The sequence below is a fragment of the Abramis brama genome (assembly GCF_963993115.1).
Source record: "Abramis brama genome assembly, chromosome: 13".
Lineage (NCBI taxonomy): Eukaryota > Metazoa > Chordata > Actinopteri > Cypriniformes > Leuciscidae > Abramis > Abramis brama.
Window position 1 is genome coordinate 23383393 of NC_139975.1, and position 23297 is coordinate 23406689.

General features: G+C 38.4%; 1 protein-coding gene across 1 annotated transcript; it reads left to right on the forward strand.

Annotated features, from left to right (window-relative positions):
* The first annotated feature begins 1467 nt into the window (after positions 1–1467).
* matr3l1.2 (matrin 3-like 1.2) lies at positions 1468–23297 on the forward strand. Its single transcript, XM_084132642.1, has 21 exons — positions 1468–1576; positions 6065–6897; positions 7366–7427; positions 8484–8522; positions 8629–8732; positions 9361–9419; positions 9628–9750; positions 9863–9988; positions 10090–10254; positions 11798–11922; positions 12009–12558; positions 16600–16720; positions 19309–19328; positions 19413–19535; positions 19814–19942; positions 20038–20160; positions 20248–20378; positions 20483–20780; positions 22291–22429; positions 22661–22776; positions 22957–23297. The coding sequence occupies exons 2-21, from the start codon at positions 6196–6198 to the stop codon at positions 23008–23010; spliced, it is 3309 nt and encodes a 1102-aa protein (XP_083988768.1). The 5' UTR covers positions 1468–1576; positions 6065–6195; the 3' UTR covers positions 23011–23297.

The following is a 23297-nucleotide window of genomic DNA, read 5'->3' on the forward strand; positions in this document are numbered from 1 at the left end:
TAGGCTATTATTATTATTTATTAATTAACAGTTAATCAAGAAATTACGTCCAATTGGTTATGCACTAATGTGTTATCGTACGCATTATGGTAAGCTATGCGTATTTTAAATGAATATAATTCGTATATACTTAGGATAATCATTAACTGACAAGTTTGGGAAGACCCGATTTCGAGGGAGGACCCGATTTGTCATGACACCAGTTCACCAAGTCAATGGGTTTTTGGTTAAATGGCTGAAATAGGTCTGTGGTGAACACAAGCTCAAGACATGTTCACGTTTTATTCGATTACATAAAATACATCAGTATTACCCCACTCGTGATTTTTTAAGCTGCTGTGTCTTAAAAAAAGGCGGTTGCTATCAAGGTTTTTTCAACAACAAACAAACAAGGTACATTATCAAATCTCTGAATATAACCGCTATTGATTAGCCTTAGGTTGAGCATAGCTAGTACAAAAACTGAAAAATCACAGTAAAACAAACAAATAATTAAATAAAAATAAATACAAAATTAAATAAAACTAAATTTAAATCAAAAGGGGCTTTTTAAATTAATGTAAACGTATCCAAAAGATAAATAAATTTAAGGGCTTTCTGGTTTTTAACAAATTTTAAAGATTTAAACAAGAGTTTAACCTCATTCATCATGATGATTAAAGTTGGATTTAGATTTAAACCATCTGCATTTATGAATGAAAAACTTTCCAAAACATAACAAGAACTCAATAACAAAATCAAACACTTTGTTTTCCAGACAAACACCAAACCCAACCTAATTAACTTCACCGTGAGGGGGTCGGTAGCTATCAGGGTCGAGGATATTAAACGTCATTACGACGAACAGGTAAACTCAAGTCAGTCCGCTTTAGTGTTTAAGGACTTGGCTCTTAATCTGACTGAAAGACTGAAGGAACTTAGTCTGGACTGAGGGTCTCTGGAGTATGGTTGTAATGTAATGACAATGACTGTTGTTAATGTTTTTGTGTTTTGCTGTTATCTTCTACAAGCATTTAATAAAAAATAAAAAAAATAAAAAGTCAGTCCGCTTTAACAGCTCGTTATGTTCATCTGTGCAAATTATCTTGATGGACAAAACGTGTAAGTATCATAAACTTTTGTTATTATTATTATTATTATTTATTTATTTATTTTACTTTTTTTGTTGGTTGCCATAATCCAAAAGCCTATGGAAAAATCGTATTGGGTTTTTGTCGAGGGAACCGGTGTAATGCAAACTGCCGCTGTTAGCCTGTTGAGTGTGCATCGGTTGTAACGTTACACTCGTTACTGCAGTACATTATGAGATTGATTGAGTGCACTTGATAAAGTCCACACAGTATTTTCACATGGTTTCGGACAAAATGCCCAATTTAATGGGAGCGACTTTAGGACACAGCTCTGGATTATTATTAGTGCTTTTATTTTGAAATTCATCTCGGAGTCGGAAGTAAATTGCTGTTTCGTAGTCGTTTCCGCCTTCACGTGAGCTGCTGTTGACTGAGCGTTTTAATTCGTGCGACGTAAAGGACTTCAACCCGAAGGTTTGGATCGGGAAGAAGAAAAAGAAGAAAATGTAAGCTGCAACACACTGCATTAGAATAATATATACAATTATATTAATTGTGTTTTAAGTACAGACTGACTATAATAAACCCGAACATTGTCGTTCACGTTTAGGCCCGTGGCTTGCCTTCTTTTTCTTAGTTTTTATCATCAACCTTCGTCCATGTGTTGTGTTTAACGTGTCTGTTTTCTTAGATTTAAGAACGTGCTTCATAAATGTTCGCCTAAGTAAAGTTACACCAATTTGCGATTAATGTAATCTGATTGTCCGCAAGTGAGATGAATGTTATCGTAGTATCAGTTAACCTCGGATTCACGCTCAGCGGACACTTGACGTTACATTATTTAAGGCTGTAAAAAAAAAAAAAAAAAAACTTCGTGTTTATGTTATGTGGGATATTTCTTAAGCATTTGGAAGGTTTCTGTCTAATATATTTTCTGCATGATATCCTTCCTTTCTTATTGTCATTAGTTTGCATTTAATTACTGCACAGAATGCTCCAGAACGGAAGTTGCGATAGTGTTTTCTTTCCTATTGTGACGTAGATCCGATTGAAACGGCTTATGTAGCAAGAAAAAGTGTAGGGTGAACTTGTTTGTTGTTGTTTTTTTTTTTTTTGTAGCTGGACAATTGATTGGATGGTTGTAGTTTGTTGTTGCTGTGATGTCATGTGAGTGACAGCGCCAGTAAACGCGTCATCAGATATGACGCCATATTTGGCTTTGGGAAATGCACCCCAGATTGACATCTTGCCTATGTCCGATCCATGCAAATACAATTTATTTTTTTTTAGTAATGCAATTATCTTAACATTTAACAATTCTTCAATGATTAATTTAAATGTGATGTAATGCATTAGAATATGCCAGTTCATCTCCTTCATCACCTTAAAGGAATAGCCTAGTTCACCCAAAAATGAAAATTATCCAATAATTTACTCCCCCTCAAGCCATCTTAGGTGTAGCCTACATGACATTCTTCTTTCAGACAAATACAATCAGAGTTATATTTAAAAATATCCTGGCTCTTCCAAGCTGTATAATGGCAGTGAATGTGATTTTTTTGAAGCCCAAAAAAGCACATCCATCCATCCATCAAAAAAAAATCCATACAGCTCCAGGGGGTTAATAAAGGCCTTCTGAAGCGATAATATGTTTTTGTAAGAAAAAATATAGATAATTATAACTTTAAACTGTAATTACTAGCTTCCGGTAACGGCCCTCCATGCCCGTGAGAGAGTCGAGTTCCGGCGGAAGAGTGACCTCTGACCCAACGCATGACAAAAGATGTAGGAGTAGCGTAAGCTTAGGTGAGAGTCGACACCTCTCGCGGTTAAAACAAATAGAGCTGGGCAACAAACTCGAGCTTCTCCAACATTTCTCTTTAAAAATTCTTGTTTTAGATTTCTAATTCGTGACTGGTGTTTTGTTTTGCTCTATCCTCTGGGCTTCCGCATTTGTCAAAACATCATGCGTCGGGTCAGAGGTCACTCTTCTGCCGGAACTAGTCTTGCGTACGGCCGTTACTGGAAGCCAGTAAATATATAGTTTCTAAAGTTATAAATATGGATTTTTTTTCTTACAAAAACACATCGCATCGCTTCGCTTCAGAAGGCCTTTACTCTGGAACCGTGTATGATTACTTTTTTGATGGATGGATGCACTTTTTCGGGCTTCAAAAAAATTGGTACCATTCACTCCCATTCTAAAGCTTATTTTTTTTAATATAACTCCTATTGTGTTTGGCTGAAAGAAGAAAGTCATATACACCTAGGACGGCTTCAGGGTGAGTAAATTATGGAATAATTTTCATTTTTGGGTGACCTAACCTAAATGTTAAGCAAGTGTGAATGCGTGGGCATGGTTTATGAATTTGTGGGTACAAATTGAAAAACCAAAGGTACGGTTTACAAATCTGAGCGCATGGATTGGAAATTTGTGGACCAGTTTATTAATCAGTGGGAACGATTTGTTAAACCGAGGAAACAATTTAAGAATATCTGTGAGTACGATTTATTAACTGAGCGAAAGAATTGTATAACTGTGGCCACAGATTTGCTGGTCTTGTTTTTTTTTCCTCCTACAGATGACGTTCTGGGCTCCATAGGTTGTCGATACAGGACTCTGACATTGTGATATAGGCTAGTGGTTGTCAGGACTCAGGTTTTATATCTGTCCACTCCTGTTTTGTTTTAATTTTTTCACGTGTCAGACCCTCACAGTTGATCGCAATGCGCAATCAGAGCAGATGTTTTAGTTCTTAAAGGTAAAGTATGATTTTTGCGACACTAGCGGCAGCTAGTGAAATAAAAAAAATAAAGCAACCTTGCAAACGCTCCCCCAACTCAAACATCACACTCTTACAAGTGCTTGTGAACATGAAGGCATATCTCACCGGGTAAAAATAGACGACTTTTCAATAAAAGGTTTAACATATGAGGAATACTTTTAGCTGGGTTTCCATAAGTTAGCAACTGACACAGCGAACGCGAGCATCTTGCTTATAATAAACCCATCAACCGATTTTGACGTGACATTTGCCACAACTGTTTGAGGCTGTTCACACTGGGACACATCACAGGAAACATTATAAACTCTTGTTTGTTTTTCTGAACGGGTGCATGATGATGATGATGATGTTGTATTGAAGCGTTCATTGTAGCGCGTTGCATCGCAACACCCCATTTGCTTTGAAATTATCATGACCTGTTTAAAACCATTGGTCTAAAAGCAGCGAATGTTGGTTTGCACTTCTGTAAACAAAGCTGAATGTCTTTTTTCATGTAACGCAACAGTCATGGTCTCACACAGGCTAAACACACTCTGGCTCCACCCACCACTGTAGCCACGCCTCAAACTCTTGCTATAGACTAGCCGTCGCAGACCTGTAATTTTTTCGAAATTCGAAGTCGCGATCTGATTGATTGAATTCTACAGGATGTCCTGGGAGACGTGTGTGTCGCGTTCTTTAACAGTCCGGCTGGAAACAAATACCACGTGGCGGCAAAACCCCTCGTGGAAGAAGAACGCCATTGTGTTTACAACTTGACAATGAGCGCTTACCAGGATAAACCTAACGCTGGATTTTCAAACGTATGTAAAGTTTGCCGCTCCATTGTTGGAGTGAACTTGCACGTTCTTCAATCAATCATTTATTAGATGCACACCGGTCTGTTATTGTAGAGACATAGACATTATATTTTCACGCCCCTAAACATGACGCGGAACAAAACGAACTGTGATTGGTTGCGATACATGTCAGTCAAACGTCTGCTTGGGCGGTCCTTGGCCAAGAAAAGCTACGATAGAGTCCAGATCTTCTGCTGTCAGTCTGAAGGTCTGGCTACGCGAGACTGGGTGTAGGGTATGTTTAGGGGTTGGAATATGTTGTAGCTTAGCATTGTGTAGGAAATCAGCACTGTAGAATTGGCTGTGGGGCTGAGTTTGCGCTGAACTGGATTGGTGGAAAAAATCGTGCCTATCTGCAAATTGGAGTTCCTACCCCTATTTGGAGATCTCCAGGCTGCAGTTATACCCTTCTCAATGATTGCGGCTCCTGAGCATACTGAAAACCAGCCGTTATTACAAACGGCGAGTTACACTGCTCAAACATAGCCTACTCTCTGCAACCGGTTACAAAGTTTGTTGAGAGTGTATGCCTGTATACTTTAATTTTCCATATCCACAAGTAAAGCTTGATGGTGTTTCTAATCAAAAGAGATCCCGAATGTGGAATTGCTAATACTAATTAGGACTAATTAAACGGGAGACATGGGCAACGAGATAATTAGTCAGAATCAGAAATCTTTAGAAAAAAAATTCTAGACAAATTTAAAGGAAAGTCACCCACCTTGTTGGTGAGAGAATATCACCGAGCAACTGAATGATTTTTGATATAGATTTTTGATATATGAATGATATAGCCTACGTGACTTGACCGAATAATACACTAGGCTGTAGTTAGGGCCATGCAGAAACTTGTGAACGATGCTCTTGCAGTTGTGCTGTCACCGTTTAGTGACATTATTGTATGTTCTGGGTAAACTGAAGTTATATGGCCACAGTGCCTTTTAATTGCTGTTTTTGATCCAGATATTATTCATTTACAAATTTAGCACTGGGCGAATATTACAACTTATAGTCATGAATAATATCTCTCCCTGGCTCTCTCCTGAACAAGAAACTGCAATGCTTTCCCTCTCTTTCCTGCATATATAGATCTAAAACTGATTCAGACTCTGTCATTTCCCTTCAAAACTCTATTAAACTTTCCCGTTAAAATATACTTATTTCACTCCATGGTACTTGTAAATCTGCATTTTATGGTCTATTTGGTCTGTGCACCAAACTGTCCATTTGTACCTCTGTCATTGTAAATAATTTTTATTCTGTTACTTGCATTGTATGGATTTGTGGAGCTCACTGCCTTGCTTTCCTATGCCACTGCTAACCATTTTGTGAGCATGCTAGAAATCATTGCTCCATTGTGTTTCTGCAGAGCTGTTTCATTCTGGAGGAGCTTCTTTTCTCGATCCAGGCTTAAATTGACGGATTGTCTTTTTGGGGACTTTTTGATTCGCTTTGTTCCTCTCTTTTTCCACTCGCCCAGAGCGCCACAATTTCAAAGCCATGTCCCAGAAACGGACTGGTGCTAATGCTCAGAAAGGCTTTGCTGTTGGCCGTGGGCTTTTGGCTGGCGCTGAGACTTTGAACTTTAGTATGGGTGAGATGCACTCAGACCCCTACAGCTCGTCGTCCCGGTCCCGATCCCGGTCCCGGTCTGGTCTGGTTGGAGGGGAGGGAAAAGACCATGACTCTCCGCTGCACCGTCGAACGGGCAGCCACATCAATACCGTTCAACTGTTCGCCAGCCTAGGTCTGTCATCGACTGATCTGGATGTACTGGCACAGGTTCCAGAGGAGAACTTATGCATGGAGACCTTGCCCCATCTTCTCATGCTGCTTAAGAACCGCAAGATGGAAGCCAGCTGGGGCGACATGCAGGACGGAAGATTGGAGTGTTCCAGTGGGCAGGCTCAAAGCCTCTCACAAGGTGACTTCGGTTATACTTCCATGCAAGAAACATCTGGTCGAGGGTACGACATGTTAGATTATGGCAGCGGTAGCGGCAGAGACCGCCAATATTCTGAGCTTTCCCGTGACTCCTACCGCAGCCTTGGCATGTCAGCGTCATCGCCATCTGACGACATGTTAATGCAGAGAAGAATGGGCTCCCCGTCTCAGAGAAAAGTGCAGGATTTCTTGGGAGTCATGCCCCTCATGTTTCCCCATGTGTGCTCTCTTTGTGATTTTGATGTGCTCTCTGTCATGGTGAGTAATTCAAGCTGGTTGTCTCCTGCACACACACTTCACTTCCTTTTCTTGAATCCTGCTCGTTGAAGAAGAACCTCTTTAAACATCATTTTTTGCATTTAAATCAACACCTCTTAGTTTTGCATAGTATTAAATTTGATAAAAATGGCCCTAAAAGATAAAATGGCCTTAAATCTCATTGGATGCTTATAGTATACAACGTTGTTAGCTGTATTTCTGACTTGTTCTTTATACTTGGTTCCAGTTAGGACAGTTAGTATCAAGAACTCATTTTAGATCAATTACAGTACTCATTTGTAGATTGCATTCATAGCCAGGAAGGGTAGCTTGTCAAGTTAGCTCTGATCCAGTATGTCAAGGCTTTGAATTGCTTTAGATTTCACTGTAACATTTTTTTTATTTTTGAATGTTTTTTGAATGTTTTATTATTAAGGATATTTTTCACCCTTCCCTGTGTTTGTAAAGGAATGGACTCAACACACGACTGGGATTCGTCACTCCGAAAACCGCAAACTCCTTCTGCAAATGTAAGTAGACTGCTTTGTGTGAACTGTTTGTTCAGATGTTGAAAACCCTCTTGATAGTCATTTAGAAACAAGCTTAAACTTGGCCTACAGTAGGTGCAGTTCCACTATGGATCTTTTGGATCATCCATTGGAGACCGCTCAGTTCGTGGTGATAACCAGAAGCATTTACTACTGCTGTCTAGCTTGAAAAAGCAGCATCATAAATTGGCCTATATGACTTGTGCACTATATTTGATTCCTTCTTAAGCTGCATAATAGCTGTGTGAGAGGAATTTTTGTAAAATCTCATATTTTTCTGCATATTCACTTTTATTGGAGTGACTTTTAGCTGAACTGGTGATTACTTTTTAGTTAAAAGAAAGTATGAAGAAATCCAGATTATCACCATGAAACATTCATAGTGGAGCGCTCAGAAGAATTCATAGTGGTTTAATGGACGGTTTTCACAGACTGCGATGTGTTTCCAGTTATCAATATTGCAAATCTAGTAAAGTTTTTTTTTTTTTTTTTTCTTTAATTAAAACACATTTAACGCAATACTTTGTGTTAAATTATGTTGGCAGTAAATGGCAAAAAATTAATTAACGCTGCTACAATGTTTTTTCTAATACAACGGCTGAAGGATTGACAGCAAATTTAACATCTTGTATCTTGTCATATTATGTAATCAATATCTCATTTTTACCTCTTTTGAAAAGTCGTCAAAATGCTATCATGGATTTTTTTTCTTTTGTTGTTAGAGCAAATGGGAATACAAAAAAATTGATTTCTGTCATCTCCCATTCACCACTATAGTTAAGTTTACCCAAATATGACAACTTCTGCTTCTGAGAACCCCAGAAATGTGAAAAAGGTTCATAAAGCTAATGAATCTATTCTTTTCTGAACCTTTTAGGTAAACAGTCTTTAACCTATTTCTAACATGAAGGTTCAGTTGAAAAGCAAAAATAAAGAAGCTGTTGCAGTCTTTGAAAAATGAATTTGGTGTGCAAGTGTTCAACATTTAGATTTCTGTAATTTAAAAACATGTGAAAACTCATTCCTGTTGTTTTATAGGTACCCGGACTGGGATCCTCAAATCCCCTCTAGTCGCATGTATGTTTTTGTTTTTTTTAAATACTGCTTTTATAAGTATGATACATCCTACTTTTTACAAGTGTCTGCATAAAAAAAGCACATTAAAAAAATGTACTCCTCTCAGGTCGACATCCCTTTCCATGGACACAAAGAGTCGCTCGGATCGATTGCTGGGAGCAGATTCAATTGGTGGTGGTCTACAGAGAACAGGGATGAGCTCCAGTTGGGGTAATAAATCTGTGAGAGGATGTAGTCTGGTCTGCTATCTTTCTACAAGTTGATCTTTTTGTTGAAGCAGTAATCCACTTTCATGGAACAGCTGAACTCTGTCTTGTTTAGAGCAGTGTGGAATTAATTTATCTTCCTGTGGGTTTCACTAGTGGTTTGGTCAATTCTTTGGTTAAAGTTGCACTAAGTAACATTTTTCTTCTGTGAAAAGTTGAACCTCTAAATCAATAAATAATAGTCAAATATATATATATATATATATGTATTTTTTTAAATATGAAGATTACAGTCACATGAGTATCCTAATAAGTTTCTTTAAAGGTGCACTTTAACAAAGAACTTATACAGGTAACTTGAAGATGACGAACACTTTTCTTGTGACTTTGCAACATTGACAGTGTTATTAACCTAAATTGAATCAGCATTCAACTAAATTGATCTGTATATGACAGTACAGTCTTTTTTGAAGAACTTTGCAACATTAACGCTGTTATTTTTCCGTTTCTTACTGTGAAGCTGCTTTACAACAATCTGTGTTGTATAACACTATATAAATAAATGTGATTCAATTGACTTGACGCATTGGCTGATTTAAATCAGTCACACAATTTTTAAACAACTTTTTTAGGGTCTGATTCCAGCGTGGGAATGACAAGTAAAATGACATCATATTCAACGGCACCCAAGGTAATAATGCACTGAAAGTTATGTTTTTGTTATAAATGGTCCATCAGTTCTGTTGCATTGAAAATGCTCCCTCAATTAAAATATTATTTTAATTGTATATAGTCAGGATGTCCTTTTCAGTATGATGATCTTTTGTTTGAGTGGATGGCTTTATCTTGGTGTTTGCACTCAGTTTTTTTTTCTTTTCTTTTTTTTTTTCTTTTTTTAGATAAAAAGTAGGGTGATCGTGTTAAAATACGAAAGGAAACCGAAGTTAACAAACAGCTTGTTTGACTTGGCAAAACCCTTTGGCACCATCTGTAAGCATCTAGTACTGAAGAACATGAACAAGGTATTGTACATGTATGAGCAGCCATTCGCAATTTGGAATAAGAATGCCCATAATTGGTATATTTTGAGTAAATGTATTTTATTTATTCATTATTTGCTTAATTTTTTCAAAGGCTTTCCTGGAGCTGCAGACTCATGAGGAGGCTTTGGCCATGGCTAATTATTACCAGCGAAAACCAGCCATGTTGCATGGGAAAGAGATACAAGTTTATTTGTCAAAGGAACTGACTGCAATTAAGGTAAGATTAATTGACCCTTCCCCCCTTTTATTTAAGTGTAGAAAAAAGTTAGGCAAATCAAGCAATCAGATCAATTAAGCTTATTTGCTTTTTCAATACAGAAAAGTGGAAGGCCGGTCAGAGACACTAGAACCAGAGAGAAGAAAGATGTCAGCCAGGTGGTGTTTTTCTACCATTTGCCACGGGAAGGTGACAAGAAAATGGAGCTCCTCAAAATTGCTCGTAGATTTGGCACTGTTGAGAAACATTTATTTGTAGATAAAGGGGTAAGTTACATATGCAGCAATTGTCAGAACATGCATTATTAAAATATGTCCTGTTTCATAGATCTTTTTATTATTTTATTATCTCAATAATAATAGAAAAAATTATCTTCAATAGTCTAAAGGGTGAATTATTATTATTATTTTAAATATAATTTACACTATTGTGATATCTAAAGAACCATAATTTTATGGCCTCTCTACTGTTTGAGCTATTTTCCATGCTGTTTTGTTCACTGCTCTTTGTTTGGTGAAGAGAGAATAATATTTAAATAATAATTTATTAATGTGCTAATATAACAGTATATTATAATAGATGGCAGTAATCTACATATTTTATTCTACGTACTTTTTTTTTTGCTTTTGTCATGCAGAGACTTTTATGAACTTATTTTGAGTGATGCTAACAAATCAGAATGTTGAAATGATTAATTGAAACTTTAAGCTGATATACAGAAATTAATCAAGCTTACAAACTCTAGTGAATTTTCAAAAGGGGATGCTATTACAATCTAATACTTGAAAATTGCTGAAAATGGAGGGTTTGTGAAACTAATCAAATTACAGTCTATTCACCTTATTCCGGAAGTAGCACTGGGTGGCGCCATCCGCGTAATCTCACTTCCTGGTTTAGCTACTTAGCGCTTTGTTTGCCCTGGTCCAATCTGTTATCTGTCTTGATATAAGTAGATAGACTATAATATTATAGCCAAATGCGTTGGCCTATGGTTATTAACAACTGCTGCAACGTACTAAAGTACATTTCACTTGAAGCTTTTGAAACAATGCCACAATCAAATTATTTAATAGCTGTGTCTTTCTAATAGCTATTACTTAGTTATGAAGATGTGCACAAACACTACTACATGTAAAGTTTGAAACATTATTACACCACAGTTTGTTTGCTTAATCACCAGATACATTTGCAGTGTATAGCCAACAGATGAGAAAAAAATAGCCACGAACTGGTGTAGAAAGAAAGTAGAGCCTCAACTAGATGAACAAGAGGGTAACGTTAGCTTAGCTAACTACTAGCTGCAATTTCTTATGGTTTGATCTCTAACACAAGTAATGGCTGTAAAATAAATCCAGCGACTGAATTCTAGAGGACCATAGCTTTCAAACAAGGTATAGCATGCGTATGTGTCCTGTAGTGAGACCATTACAACATTAGATGTTTGTGGCTAATGTAGGCTAAACACTACACATCGGCCGGGCTGCGATCAGACAGGCAGACGGGTCATATAAACACCTAAAAGTCGTTTAAAAATTACCCCGAGAAACAGTGCATTGCTGTGCTGTTGGTACACACGTACATAGCACATTTGGCACAAATTAGCTTATCTTATGTGACATTTTATCAGTGAGACTTCTCTGCAGTTATCCTCGAAATTGAATGAGGGTCCGCTAAACCGGAAGGTGGTTTACAACGGAAGTACTGGACAGAAGTAAAAGTGGGCGGGACGGAATAAGGTGAATAGATGACTCAAATATATTGCAGATATTTGACAGCTCATATTTCTTCTCTTTAAAAAAAACAAAACAGGCATATGTTCAAATGGGCAATGCTGAGGATGCAGAGATGTTGGTTAAATACTACACTGTCAATCCTTTGACTATCAATGGAAGATCCATTCGACTGAACATCTGCACAAAGTATAAGACTCTATCGTAAGTTGTCCTTTCTATCCAGAGAAACCAATGATATATTTAGAAAGAAAACAAAACCAAATGTGCTATACATGATGTTGTTCCAGGGTCCCACCAGGAAAGGATGACCAAGGAAGGGAAGAGCCAGCCCGTAAGAGCAGCGGTAGCAGCAGTTCCACCAGCAGAACTGGTGATAAACATTCATCAAAGAATCGAAGGTCCTCTACTTCCAAAGCCAAAGAGCACTCTGATAAAAAAAAAGAGGAACCAAAGCCTGAGGAAGTAGTGGCCCTGGGCGACGGGTCAGGAGATGAAGCTTGTGACAAAGACGAAGACGGGTGTGATGAAGATCCCTCTGCAGATGATGTCAACCTATCATGTGATCCAGAACAAACCAGTGAACAAGCACCAGATATTGATGACGCCAACCTAGAGGATGAGGAGGACCCTGAAGCGCAGCAAGCCAGAAATGCATCCAGCGATGAGACCATAGAAAACCAAAAAGACTCTGGTGAAAAACAGGAAGAGACTCCACTGGAGGAACCTGTGACATCTGAGGCTGAGCAGGAGAACACAGATGAGCTTCCTAAAGACATTGAGGAACAGAATGGTGATCAAACTGAAGATGAGGGTGCTGAAGAGGACAATGAAGAGCAGGTAGGATCTTTTGCACATTAGCACATAATCTGAAATGCTACTGAGCAATCCTTTCTTAAAGGAATAGTTCACAAAAAAAAGTATATTCTGTTAACATTTACTCACCCCTCGTGAACACATGAGGAGATATTTTGAAGAATGTGCATGCAGATCTTGTCCACACTATGAAAGAATACAACTTTTTGTTAATAGCACTTCTCTAGATAAATCGCTTGTCATATTCCTCAATTTTATCTCAATTGGATAAAAGCGTCTGCTAATAGAATATATGAAAATGTAAGGTTTTTCCACTGTTCATGGTACGGTAACTTGGAATTAACCAATTAACCGTTTTTTTTACTGTAGAATTTTTACCATTTATATCATATTTTATGTAATATTTTTTATATTTCATAAACTGCTTTAATCCAAGTCTTCTGAAGCTGTACAATCTCATAGACCACTTTTCTGGTGCTGTTTTGCCCTCTTTAGAGCTTTAATATACAGTTGTAATCGAAATTATTCAACCCACATTGCAAATCAGGTTTATTGGCAAAATTTACAAACTTTCAGCTGTTTGCAATGAACAAATCAAACAAAAGTAATTTAAATGGCTCAACACAACAAATGTTTCAAGTGGCATCCCCAAATCCAACTGAAAATTCAACTTTTAATGACTTCTGCAGTCTCAAAATCATTCAACCCCCTTCATGGCAATTCAACCAATTTTTGACTTTGTCATGAAGGCAACTGCGCAGATTGGAGCAGGCATCATTTGGACGGACCATGATCGCCTAACAGATCTAGATTTTGCCAACGACATTGCGCTGTTTGCCGAAGATGAAACTTCCAAAGATGATTGAAGATCATGAAGATGATCGAAGATCATGAAGACCGGACCTGCAGGTTTTCCAGCTAACAACGTCGTTGAAGCGACACGACTGGAGACGGTGGAAAAAAAATCACCTACTTGGGGAGCATCGTTTGTCACAATGGTGATGCCGAGACAGATGTCCGGTGCCAATTTGGGAAAGCTTTGGTCGTGTTACCGTCGCCTCCAGCACATCTGGACTTAAACTTCAATCTCCCTCAAGATCAAATTAGTACGATACACCTCTCTTGTTGTCCCGACTGTAATCTACGCATGCAAAATGTGGAAGCTAATGGCGAACACTGTCCGGAGGATAAATGCATTCCGCCAACGATGTCTCCGGCGGATTCTCAAGATCCGATACATCGATCGTATCACCAACAAAGAAGTCTTGTGACACGGAAATTCCAACAGCCTTTAAGTCACAATCACGCACCAACGACTCAGGCTTGTCAGCGTATCCTGGGACTAAGCTGAAGTGCTGGCAGAGAACTTGAAAAGGTGGAGAGACCCCGATCTGCCCAACAGCATGGGATGATCTAATGGCGCTTTTCCATTACCAGTACCAGCTCAACTCGACTCGACTCGGCTCGCTTTTCGCTCCGTTTTCCATTGCAGATAGTACCTCCACAATAGTACCTGGCCGTCATAGCGACGCCGCAGGAAACTGACGTGACTAATTCTTCTATGCGAGACACACCCGCTACCCACGCACACAGGACAATGGAGGAAATCGAGTGTATGCTGTATATGGATGTTTTGTTTTTGTTTTTGCTGTTTTTTATTCAGGATACTCCGTCTGGCGCGTGCAATGATGACGCAGTGAATAGTGACGATTCTCTCTGACCAATCAGCAGTCTGCCGTGTTTTCACGTCACATTTTAGTATCGCCTCAGCTTGCCTCAGCTCGCTCAGAACCTCGCCGGAGGTGGTACGAAAAAAAGTACCTGGAAGCAGATACAGGTACAACTTTTACACAGTGGAAAACCAAACAAAGCCGAGTCGAGGCGAGCTGAGGCGAGCTGGTACTGTGTAGTGGAAAAGCGCCATAAGTAAGTCTAATGCTGCGTTCACACCAAACGTGAATGGAGCGTCTGGCGCGAGTGATTTCAATGTTAAGTCAATGTAAAGACGCGTTTACGCGCGTCTGGAGGTCCTGCGGCGCGAATGAGGCGTTTAGCACTGCGCGGTGGACGCAAATTCGCCTCATTCGCGGATTATGCGCGAATGATTTTATTTGGTGCTTTTTGCGCATTCACGCATTTTCTGCTTGCTGCTGTCACGTGGTGAAGTGACAGGATAAACTCCCGCCCGGAGTCACTCATTCAAAATGGAGTATAGCAATATAGCAGAATATAATATTCAATATAGCAGTTAACTGAGTATCACTAGAAAGTGAGTATATACTAGTGAGTATCACTAGAAAGAGCACCAACAGTGGTATCCGTACCACAGTTTTAAAAACATTGATAGTTTTTCAATATTTAATATACTGTTTAAAATTTCATATACATTTTCTAACCGAAGACAGATGGACAGGCGCTCTGCAGCTGGGATAGAGCGCCTGTAGTTGGTGTCCTGACGGGTGATCCTCGCTCCGATGTGGTAACTCTCGCAATGAATGCTCAATCATCATCAGCCATCTTGCAAACAGACAAGTGGATTTCACCTCAGACACGCGTCAATTTACATTCAAACTTTTGCTTTTTACGCGTGTCGATTTCGCTCTGGATGCGCGAATGGATTCAAAATGTTCAAGCGTCCAACTAGACGCGGTAGACGCGAATTTTACGTGCTATTCACGTTTGGTGTGAATGCACAGTAAGTCATGGCAATAATATTTGGTACTTAGTAGAACACCCTTTTGCTGTTATGACCTGCAAACAAGATGTATAACCAGACAGCGTTTCTGAGGAATCTTAGCCCATTCCTCATGAGCAATGGCCTCCAGTTTATTGATATTCTTGGGTTTGCGTGCTGCAACTGCCTTCTTTAAATCCCACAATAGATCTTCTTTGGGGTTCATGTCAGGTGACTGTGATGTCACTGTAGAATCGTCCAGGACTTCTTCTGCAACCAAGTCTTGGTGGAATTTGAGGTATGCTTGGGATCATTGTCCTGTTGGAAGGTCCAATGACGCCCAAGCTTCAGCTTCCTCACTGACGGCATGATGTTTTCTCCTAGGATTTCCTGATACTTCAATGAATCCATCTTGCTTCCACATGCTGCAGGTTTCCAGTGCCAGAGGATGCAAAGCAGCCCTAGAGCATCACCGAGCCACTACCATGCTTAACTGTAACCTTTAGACTGTAGAATTAACTGTAGAAGTTTGAAAAAGTTTTGTTTCAATGCTCCACAGAACATAATCCCAAAACTTATGTGGCTTATTTATTTGATTTTGAGCAAATTAGAGCAGACTTTTCTTGTGATTTTGGGTCAGTAGTGGTGTATGTTTTGGAGTTCTGGCATGCGTTTAGTATGTGCCTTACTGTAGGAGCTGAAACCTTAGTGTCTGTTGCCACCAAGTCTTGCTTTAGGTCTTTTGCAGTCACTCTAGGGTTTTTCTGAACCTGTCTTCTCAGAAATCTGTTTGCAGCCATTGATGGCTTCCTTTTTCTGCCCCGTCCAGGTAGTGTAACCTTGTTCCTTTAACTTTGTACTTCCAGGAACTTTTTTAGTGCCTTTACTATCTTTTTGTATCCTGTCCCTTGTTTGTTAAGGGCTATGATATCTTCTCTTAACTTTTTGGACCATTATTTTGACTTAGCCATATTTCTAACATGCAGTCAAACGTGACGCTCAACAAACCAAGCCAGTTCAGGTATTTCATGTGTTCTAGCTCAAGCACACCTGGTGCAACTAATGAAGCCCTTGATTAGTTGCATCAGGTGTGCTTGAGACAACACCTGTTTAGCACATTTGTGCTGTTGTGAGGGATTCTATTCAGGGGGCTGAATAATTTTGAGACTGCAGAAGTCATTCAAAGTTGGGTTTTTAGTTGAATTTAGGAAAACCACTTGAAACATTAGTTTTGTTGAGCTACCTCAGTTAATTTTGTTTGATTTAGGCTATTCATTGCAAACAGCCGAACGTCTGTAAATTTTGCATTGGAGGTTGAATAATTACAACTCTAAATTACATGTTCACTATTTTGACCTGTGGGTCTTTTGACTATCTGTATCCGCTTCTAGGAGGGTCAAACTGAAACGGACTTTCCTGAGAACATGGATGAGTTTGTTACTCTTGATGAGCTAGTGGAGGAGGAGGACGCTAAGAGAAAAGACTCAAAGTCCAAAGCTAAATACACATCAGGTAATGCCCTTGAGCAATGTCAGTGGCTTTAGCAGCGATCCATGACAAGGCTCTCTTCTCTTCCGTCGACAGTGTTAAATAATAATAAAAGGTTACAGTCATATTGTCTGTGAAAACTTCTATGCCCTCTGGTTTTGATATCTATAACTGTAACAACAGAGGATGACCCCCAAAAATAAATCAAATGTTTGCATTACCATTATGTTGTGATGTATGTTACTAGGGATGCTCCAATCGATCGACCGCAAATCGTTATCGGCCGATAATCACATTCTATGACTCAATTGGGAGTCACTAAAATAGGCTGATCTCACCAACCGATCGCAAATTTATGACGTCAGACTTTAGCGCCGTGATGTAAGAACAAGTGATTTGAAACCGCTGCTCAGTCCTCATTCGATATGTGTGCGCGCGCTTCTGAGCGCAGTCAGCGCACACTTGGAACGCGCTCACATAAATCTGCTTATCTGCTGTACTTATCTTACTGGGCTTGAACGGTCAAATACACACACTTGTGTGTCAAAATGTCCATCTTTGCGAGTATCTTTGTATCTTCGTTTGTCTTTAGTGAACGTAAACAGTGCATTCGGTGTTAAAGTAAAAAAAAAAGCAGGCTAATAAAGCTGTTGCCGTCCTTGCCATTCATGTTAATCAAACAGTCCCTCATTACTCTTAACTAAATCAATTTTGTGAAGATTATGCCTTTTTTTGTACATTTGATTTCTTTATGCAATTTATGTTGTATTTTTATTTCTGGTGCTTGATGTTTAGCGCTGGAGTGTTAATGGTGAGCAACTATTCAGTACACCCGCATACGTTTTTGATGAAAAAAGGAATAGACTATCTCCCCAAAATGCAAACAAGCTGGAATTTATAAAGAGAATCCTGCCTTACCTATTGTACTTAAGTAGGACGTAGGAAGGAAGGACATAAATACTCAGCACTTCCTGAATAATATTCCTGATAATTTAATCAGACTACTCATTTTGTTCACTTAGGAGTTGCAGTGTTTCTATTTGTTTTTGTCCTCAGTCACATATTGGACAATGTTTAACTACACCTTATGGGTTGTAATTATGTTCAGTTTGACATTAGATCTTGTAGGCTCTTTAATAAGCCAGAGTATCCTAATATGGATAGTGTTTTGCATAAACCCTATTTTTAAAGGCCTAGTAAAATTTAATTGTAAAATTAATATTTGCTGTGCTTATTTATTTGATTCTAAATTAAAACAAGAATCTATAGCAGGGATGGGGAATGTTGGTCCTGGAGGGCTGCTGTCCTGCAGAGTTTAGTTCCAACCCTAATCAAACACACCTGAACAAGCTAATCAATGTCTTCAGAATCAGGCAGGAGAGGTTTTTTTTTTTAGGGTTTGAGCTAAACTCTGCAGGACAACGGCTCTCCAGGACCGATGTTCCCCATCCCTGATCTATAGCATTACTGTAAATAACGTCTGTGGTATTATTTATCTGAAAGAAAAAAAAAACACTGACATTCAACAGAGAGCTTAATTATTACTTTATATAAAGCGTGAATGAATGGGATCGGTATCGGATGATTATGATGACACAAAAATTGGTATCGGCTGCAACAATTCTGGTCTGAGCATCCCTATATGTTATTTAAAAGTTCGGGATTTATTAAAGGAACACTCCACCGTTTTTTGAAATAGGGCTTATTCACCTTCTTTCCTACATTTAGATAGGTGGGCAAATGCATTTTTGTCTCAGTGCATGCATTGTTTTAGTTTGACAGGGTCGGCGCTAGCTTAGCTTAGCATAATGAATGGAATCCTTTGTTGCCAGCTAGCATGTCCTGAGTAAAAGTGATATAAAAAAATTAAAAAAACACCTAATTACTTCTTGTGGCCTGCGTATTCACAACAAGTACAAATAGCGATGCAGATTAACACTAGGCGATTTCCTAGGCAGATATTGACTTATATATTAAGGACTATATTAGGGGGAAGCACAGGCGAAGCACTGCTACCTGGGCGTGATATCTCTGCGCCCAAGTAGCAGTGCTTTGCAAAAGCAACAGACACAATTTGATCAATTGATCAAAAGTGGCAGTAAAGACTTTTGCATGGTTACAAAACAAATTGATTTCAGATAAATGCTGTTCTTCTGAACATTATTTATTAGAATCCTGACAACAAATGTTTAATGGTTTCCACAAAAATATTAGGCAGAACAAAGCCTTATTTACATTGATAATAATACATTTTTCTTGATCAGCAAATTGTCTTATTAGAATGATTTCTGCAGGATCATTTGACACTGAAGACTGGAGTAATGATGCTGAAAATTCAGCTTTGCCATCACAGTAATAAATTACATTAAAAACTGTTTTAAAACAGAAAACGGGTTATTTTAAATTATAACTGTTTCACAATATTATTATTTTTACTGTATTTTTGATCAAATAAATGCAGACTTGGTGAGAATGAGTCAAAAACACTAAAAAAAATCCTACAGACCCCAAACTTTTAAATGGTAGTGTAGTCTCTAAATAGCTATTGATTAAGCATTTTTTTTTTTTCAGTCAGTCCGTTAAATTGACTTATTTCATCTTGTATGTTTCAGGAAGCTCCAAGGATAGTAGAGTAAGTCTCTAACTTCTTGGGCACTTTAAAATGTATTAAAATGTATTGATTTATTGAATAATTATTTGTGTTTTCTAATTATAGGGATTTAGAGTTGTAAATGTCGTTGGATTTAAACGTGGCCACGGTTATATTGATGAAATCCTTGCTCTTGCCAAGCCATTTGGTAAAGTGGTGCGGCACCTGGTCTTGGAAGTTAGGCCTGAGGTAACAGCTCTCAGATATTCTGTTCTTGGTAGTTCAGACCGCTTCACTCACTGCAGCTTTACTGTAGCTATCCACACAGATTTCTTATGCTAGACCATTTAAAAATGTATGTGTAAATGTTTATTATCCACTGGCAAGCTGTGTTTATGAATTCATTGCCATTTGGTTGGAAGGAACATGTTTTCGTGGCGTTCAGTCAGTTGTAAATCAGAAATTCTCAGAGATGGCCTGAAGTGTAAGAATTTTGTTTCCCTTAAATGTGTTGTGCTCTGTTTTAGGCCTTTCTGCAGTTCTCCAAAGAAAAAGAGGCAAGAGCAATGGTTAGTTTCTACACCAGAAATGCCTTACCATCTGTGTGTGGAAAACCTGTGAGAGTTTATCATTCACACACCTATCCAACCATCCAGGTAAGACTTGGGCTTATTGACTCACCATTAATAAAATGTATGTGAATCTAAAAGAAGCAGAATCTAACGCCTATATATCTGTGTAACATCTACAGAGTGGCAAAGTCATCTACGTTGGTAATGTTCCAACCTTCAAAGGCTCAGATGCATCACTTCTGAAAATCGCAGAACCATTTGGAAAAATCAGGAAATATTATCTGAATCGATTACGTAATGAGGTAATTGTAAAAATGGAACGATTTCTGATGGATTTACAAGGAAATAATAAATGTTTTGGTGTTTATGATATTTGTATGTTTGCTCAGTGCTACATTGAGATGGACAGAGGGGAAGATGCTGAGAAAATGGCAGAGGCCTACAAGGAAAAGCGACCTAAATTTGAAGGCAAACGACTGGTTGTCTACGTGAGCAGGAAATTTAAGCAGCTCAAACGTGGGTCAGTTGGACATTTAAGATTTTTTTCTTTTTTTTCTTGGGAAAATAAGGCTTTCCAAAGAATGTTACATGGCATCTGTTTGAGAAAATATTATCTTCTCACAGACAAAGACCACCCAGCCCAGAGACCGAGGATAAACGGCCACTCAAGAGAGAACGCTCCAAGGAGGATGAGGCTCAGAGGAACTCCTCTGGGAAAAGTAAAGACAAAAAAGAGGAAGAACCTTCTGTCAAGAAGATCAAAGTGGATGAGCCTGTCGCTGATAAAGCTAAGGAGATGGAGAGTCATGAAGAGAAGGAAAGCCAAAATGTTTCAGCAGAAATTGTTCCTGAGGAGAAGAAAGAGTCAGAGGAGAAACAAAGTGAAGACACATCAGAGCTCCAGAATATGGAGACTGAACCTGTGAGTGACTTCATTATTCTTTTCATATGTAGGGCAACACGTTATATTGTTTCAGCATCGACATTGTGATGTGTGTATCTGCAATAGACACAATGTCAAATAGGGATCGCAGATGTGCGCATCGTTTCTCTACAGAAAACTTTGGACTAAACCTCTCAATTCATATGGATTAGTTTTATGATCTCTTAATGAACGTTTTAAAGCGGCAAAGTGTCAGTTGCGTAACTGTCAATGAAGGGATAGAAAGTTCTCAGATTTCAGCAATATGGTCTTCATTTGTGTCCCGGAGATGAACATAAGTCTCACGGGTTTAGAATGACAATTAACATTTTTAGGTGAACTATTCTTTTAATTATGCCTGGTTAAGGCAAATGATGTAATTTTTCGCCATTAGAGATCGTTTATTCAAAGCCATATTGGTTACAAAAGCCGCTGGAGCGAAACAATTGCTAATGAGAGACAAGCACGACACACGGCTCGAAGGCAGTGGAGCTTTTATTATGCCGCAGACGCTGCTTCCGCTTCTTCCGGTCATGAGTATGTGGGGTAGTCTTTGATTCTCCATGTTGGCAGACGACTCTGTCGTGCATCCATGCCAATGGAAGCCTAGCATACAGCCGTTTTACCAAAGGATCACAGAATATCAGAGCTGATTCTGCAAGAAATCCACAAAGAAACATAGTGGACGCAACTGTATTCTATCTAGATTGTGCCAAATGTTCTGGATTCCCAATGCCAATTCCTTGATGAGAAGAATCCTGGTGTTATAGGTCAACAAATTATGGCAGACTTACCCAGAAATGGAGTTCTTCTAAATGAACCAGCATTCACCAGATGTGGATTTGACTGCTTTGGTCCATTTGAGATCAAGTGTGGAAGGACTGCAGTTAAAAGCTATGGTGTCATCTTTACTTGCCTGGCCTGTAGAACTGTTCGCATAGAGGAATAAAATACAAAATAAAGTATTTTATCATCTTTTGTCTTCAGTAGAAAAGAAAGTTGTCTGGATATAAGCACATGAAAAGTTGTTTCTGGCTACAGCTCCAAGGCTTTCTGGCAAAAGTAATAAATACTCCAGCATCCAAATTATGATGTGTGCCATTCACAACCCAGCAAACAGTGAATAAGTTAACTTTTCATTCAGTTCTTCTAGGTGTTTATGAAAATTATGATTTGGACATGCGAACTACAGTGAGAGAAATGTGAGGGAGAAACTTCATGGGAGATACAAACGTATAAATTAATTTGATATTCTATGAAGTCTACAAGATGGAGCGTTTTAGAACTACGTCACACTTGTTACATTATGACAGTGCACATTATATATCTGATTACAACTTATCAAACGATATGATAGGTTGTTTTAGAAGAATCAGAGTGAATTCATCCCAGAGAAGTTCCCCAAGCAGTAGACAAAAGATTATAATTTTCCTTTTTAAAAATGCTTTCTCACTGCTACCAGAATATACTTGATCGAACCACTGCTTTGCTTGATGTATCCTTTGACCAGGAGGCTGAAGATGAAGAAACTGTTGCTTCAGAGAAGAGTGTGAAGACTGAGGAAAAGACCATTACAACAGCACCGTCTGAAACAAAGCTTGAAACTAGCCATTCTACTCTAGAGCCATATGATCCTAATGTCCCAGTGGGTAAGATGACGTTTGACATAACCAAGCTTTTAATTTAGTGTTTTATATGAATTTTCTTCAGCTTTTTGGACGGATGTGGCACTAAATCAGTTTGGCTTGCTATAAAATGCTTTAAACCAAACCATAAATGTATTATAAAAAGCGATGGACCCTGACTAAGGAAATATTTAATTATCATTATTTCATTATTGTAAGACGCCTCATTAATGAACCTCATTTGTCCTGTTTCAGGTGTGGAGTTTGTGAAGATGGGGTACTACTGCAGAATCTGCTTCCTGTTTTACTCTAATGAGGACACTGCTAAGAAAATTCACTGCAGTAGCCAAGCACACTACGATAAACTTAAGGTGATTTTTTTTTTCTTTATTTGTCCTTGATCATGATGTCAGAGATCAGGATTTAGATCTTTATGCATTACATAAAGGATTCACTTTTTTTTATTAGTAAATATTTGCATTATTACATTGACATTTTTATGGTTTTAAGTATATGTTTTTGAAACATACATGTTGTTTTCTTCTTATCAGAAATATTTGGAAAAGGAAAAAGCCAAAGCACAGAGTAACGGGACGAAAAAATGAACCATTGACGCTGGAACATCTGTTAATATGTCTATTGTGTCCCTGTCTTTTTTGTTTTCTTGTGTTCAGTTTTTTTTGTTCATCATGTGTAATTTTTTCCTAAAAAAAATATTAGACAGAGGTATTGCTTATTTTAATGTAGTTATGAAAGCTGGTGCATTCATTAGCAATTCCTAGCTGTTCAGTCATAGTGATTTAGATGTGAAGTTTAACATTTTACGCCTAAATTGCTACTACTACTGTTTTTGTTTTTCCTTTATTTTATTAAACTTCCAGCATTCCTCATA

Coding starts and splice junctions, on each gene's coding strand:
- matr3l1.2 (XM_084132642.1), top strand. CDS start 6,196: ATGTCCCAGAAACGGACTGGTGCTAATGCTCAGAAAGGCTTTGCTGTT. Junction 9,420..9,627: donor CATATTCAACGGCACCCAAG/GTAATAATGCAC, acceptor TTCTTTTTTTAG/ATAAAAAGTAGGGTGATCGT. Junction 19,329..19,412: donor GAAGCTCCAAGGATAGTAGA/GTAAGTCTCTAA, acceptor TTCTAATTATAG/GGATTTAGAGTTGTAAATGT.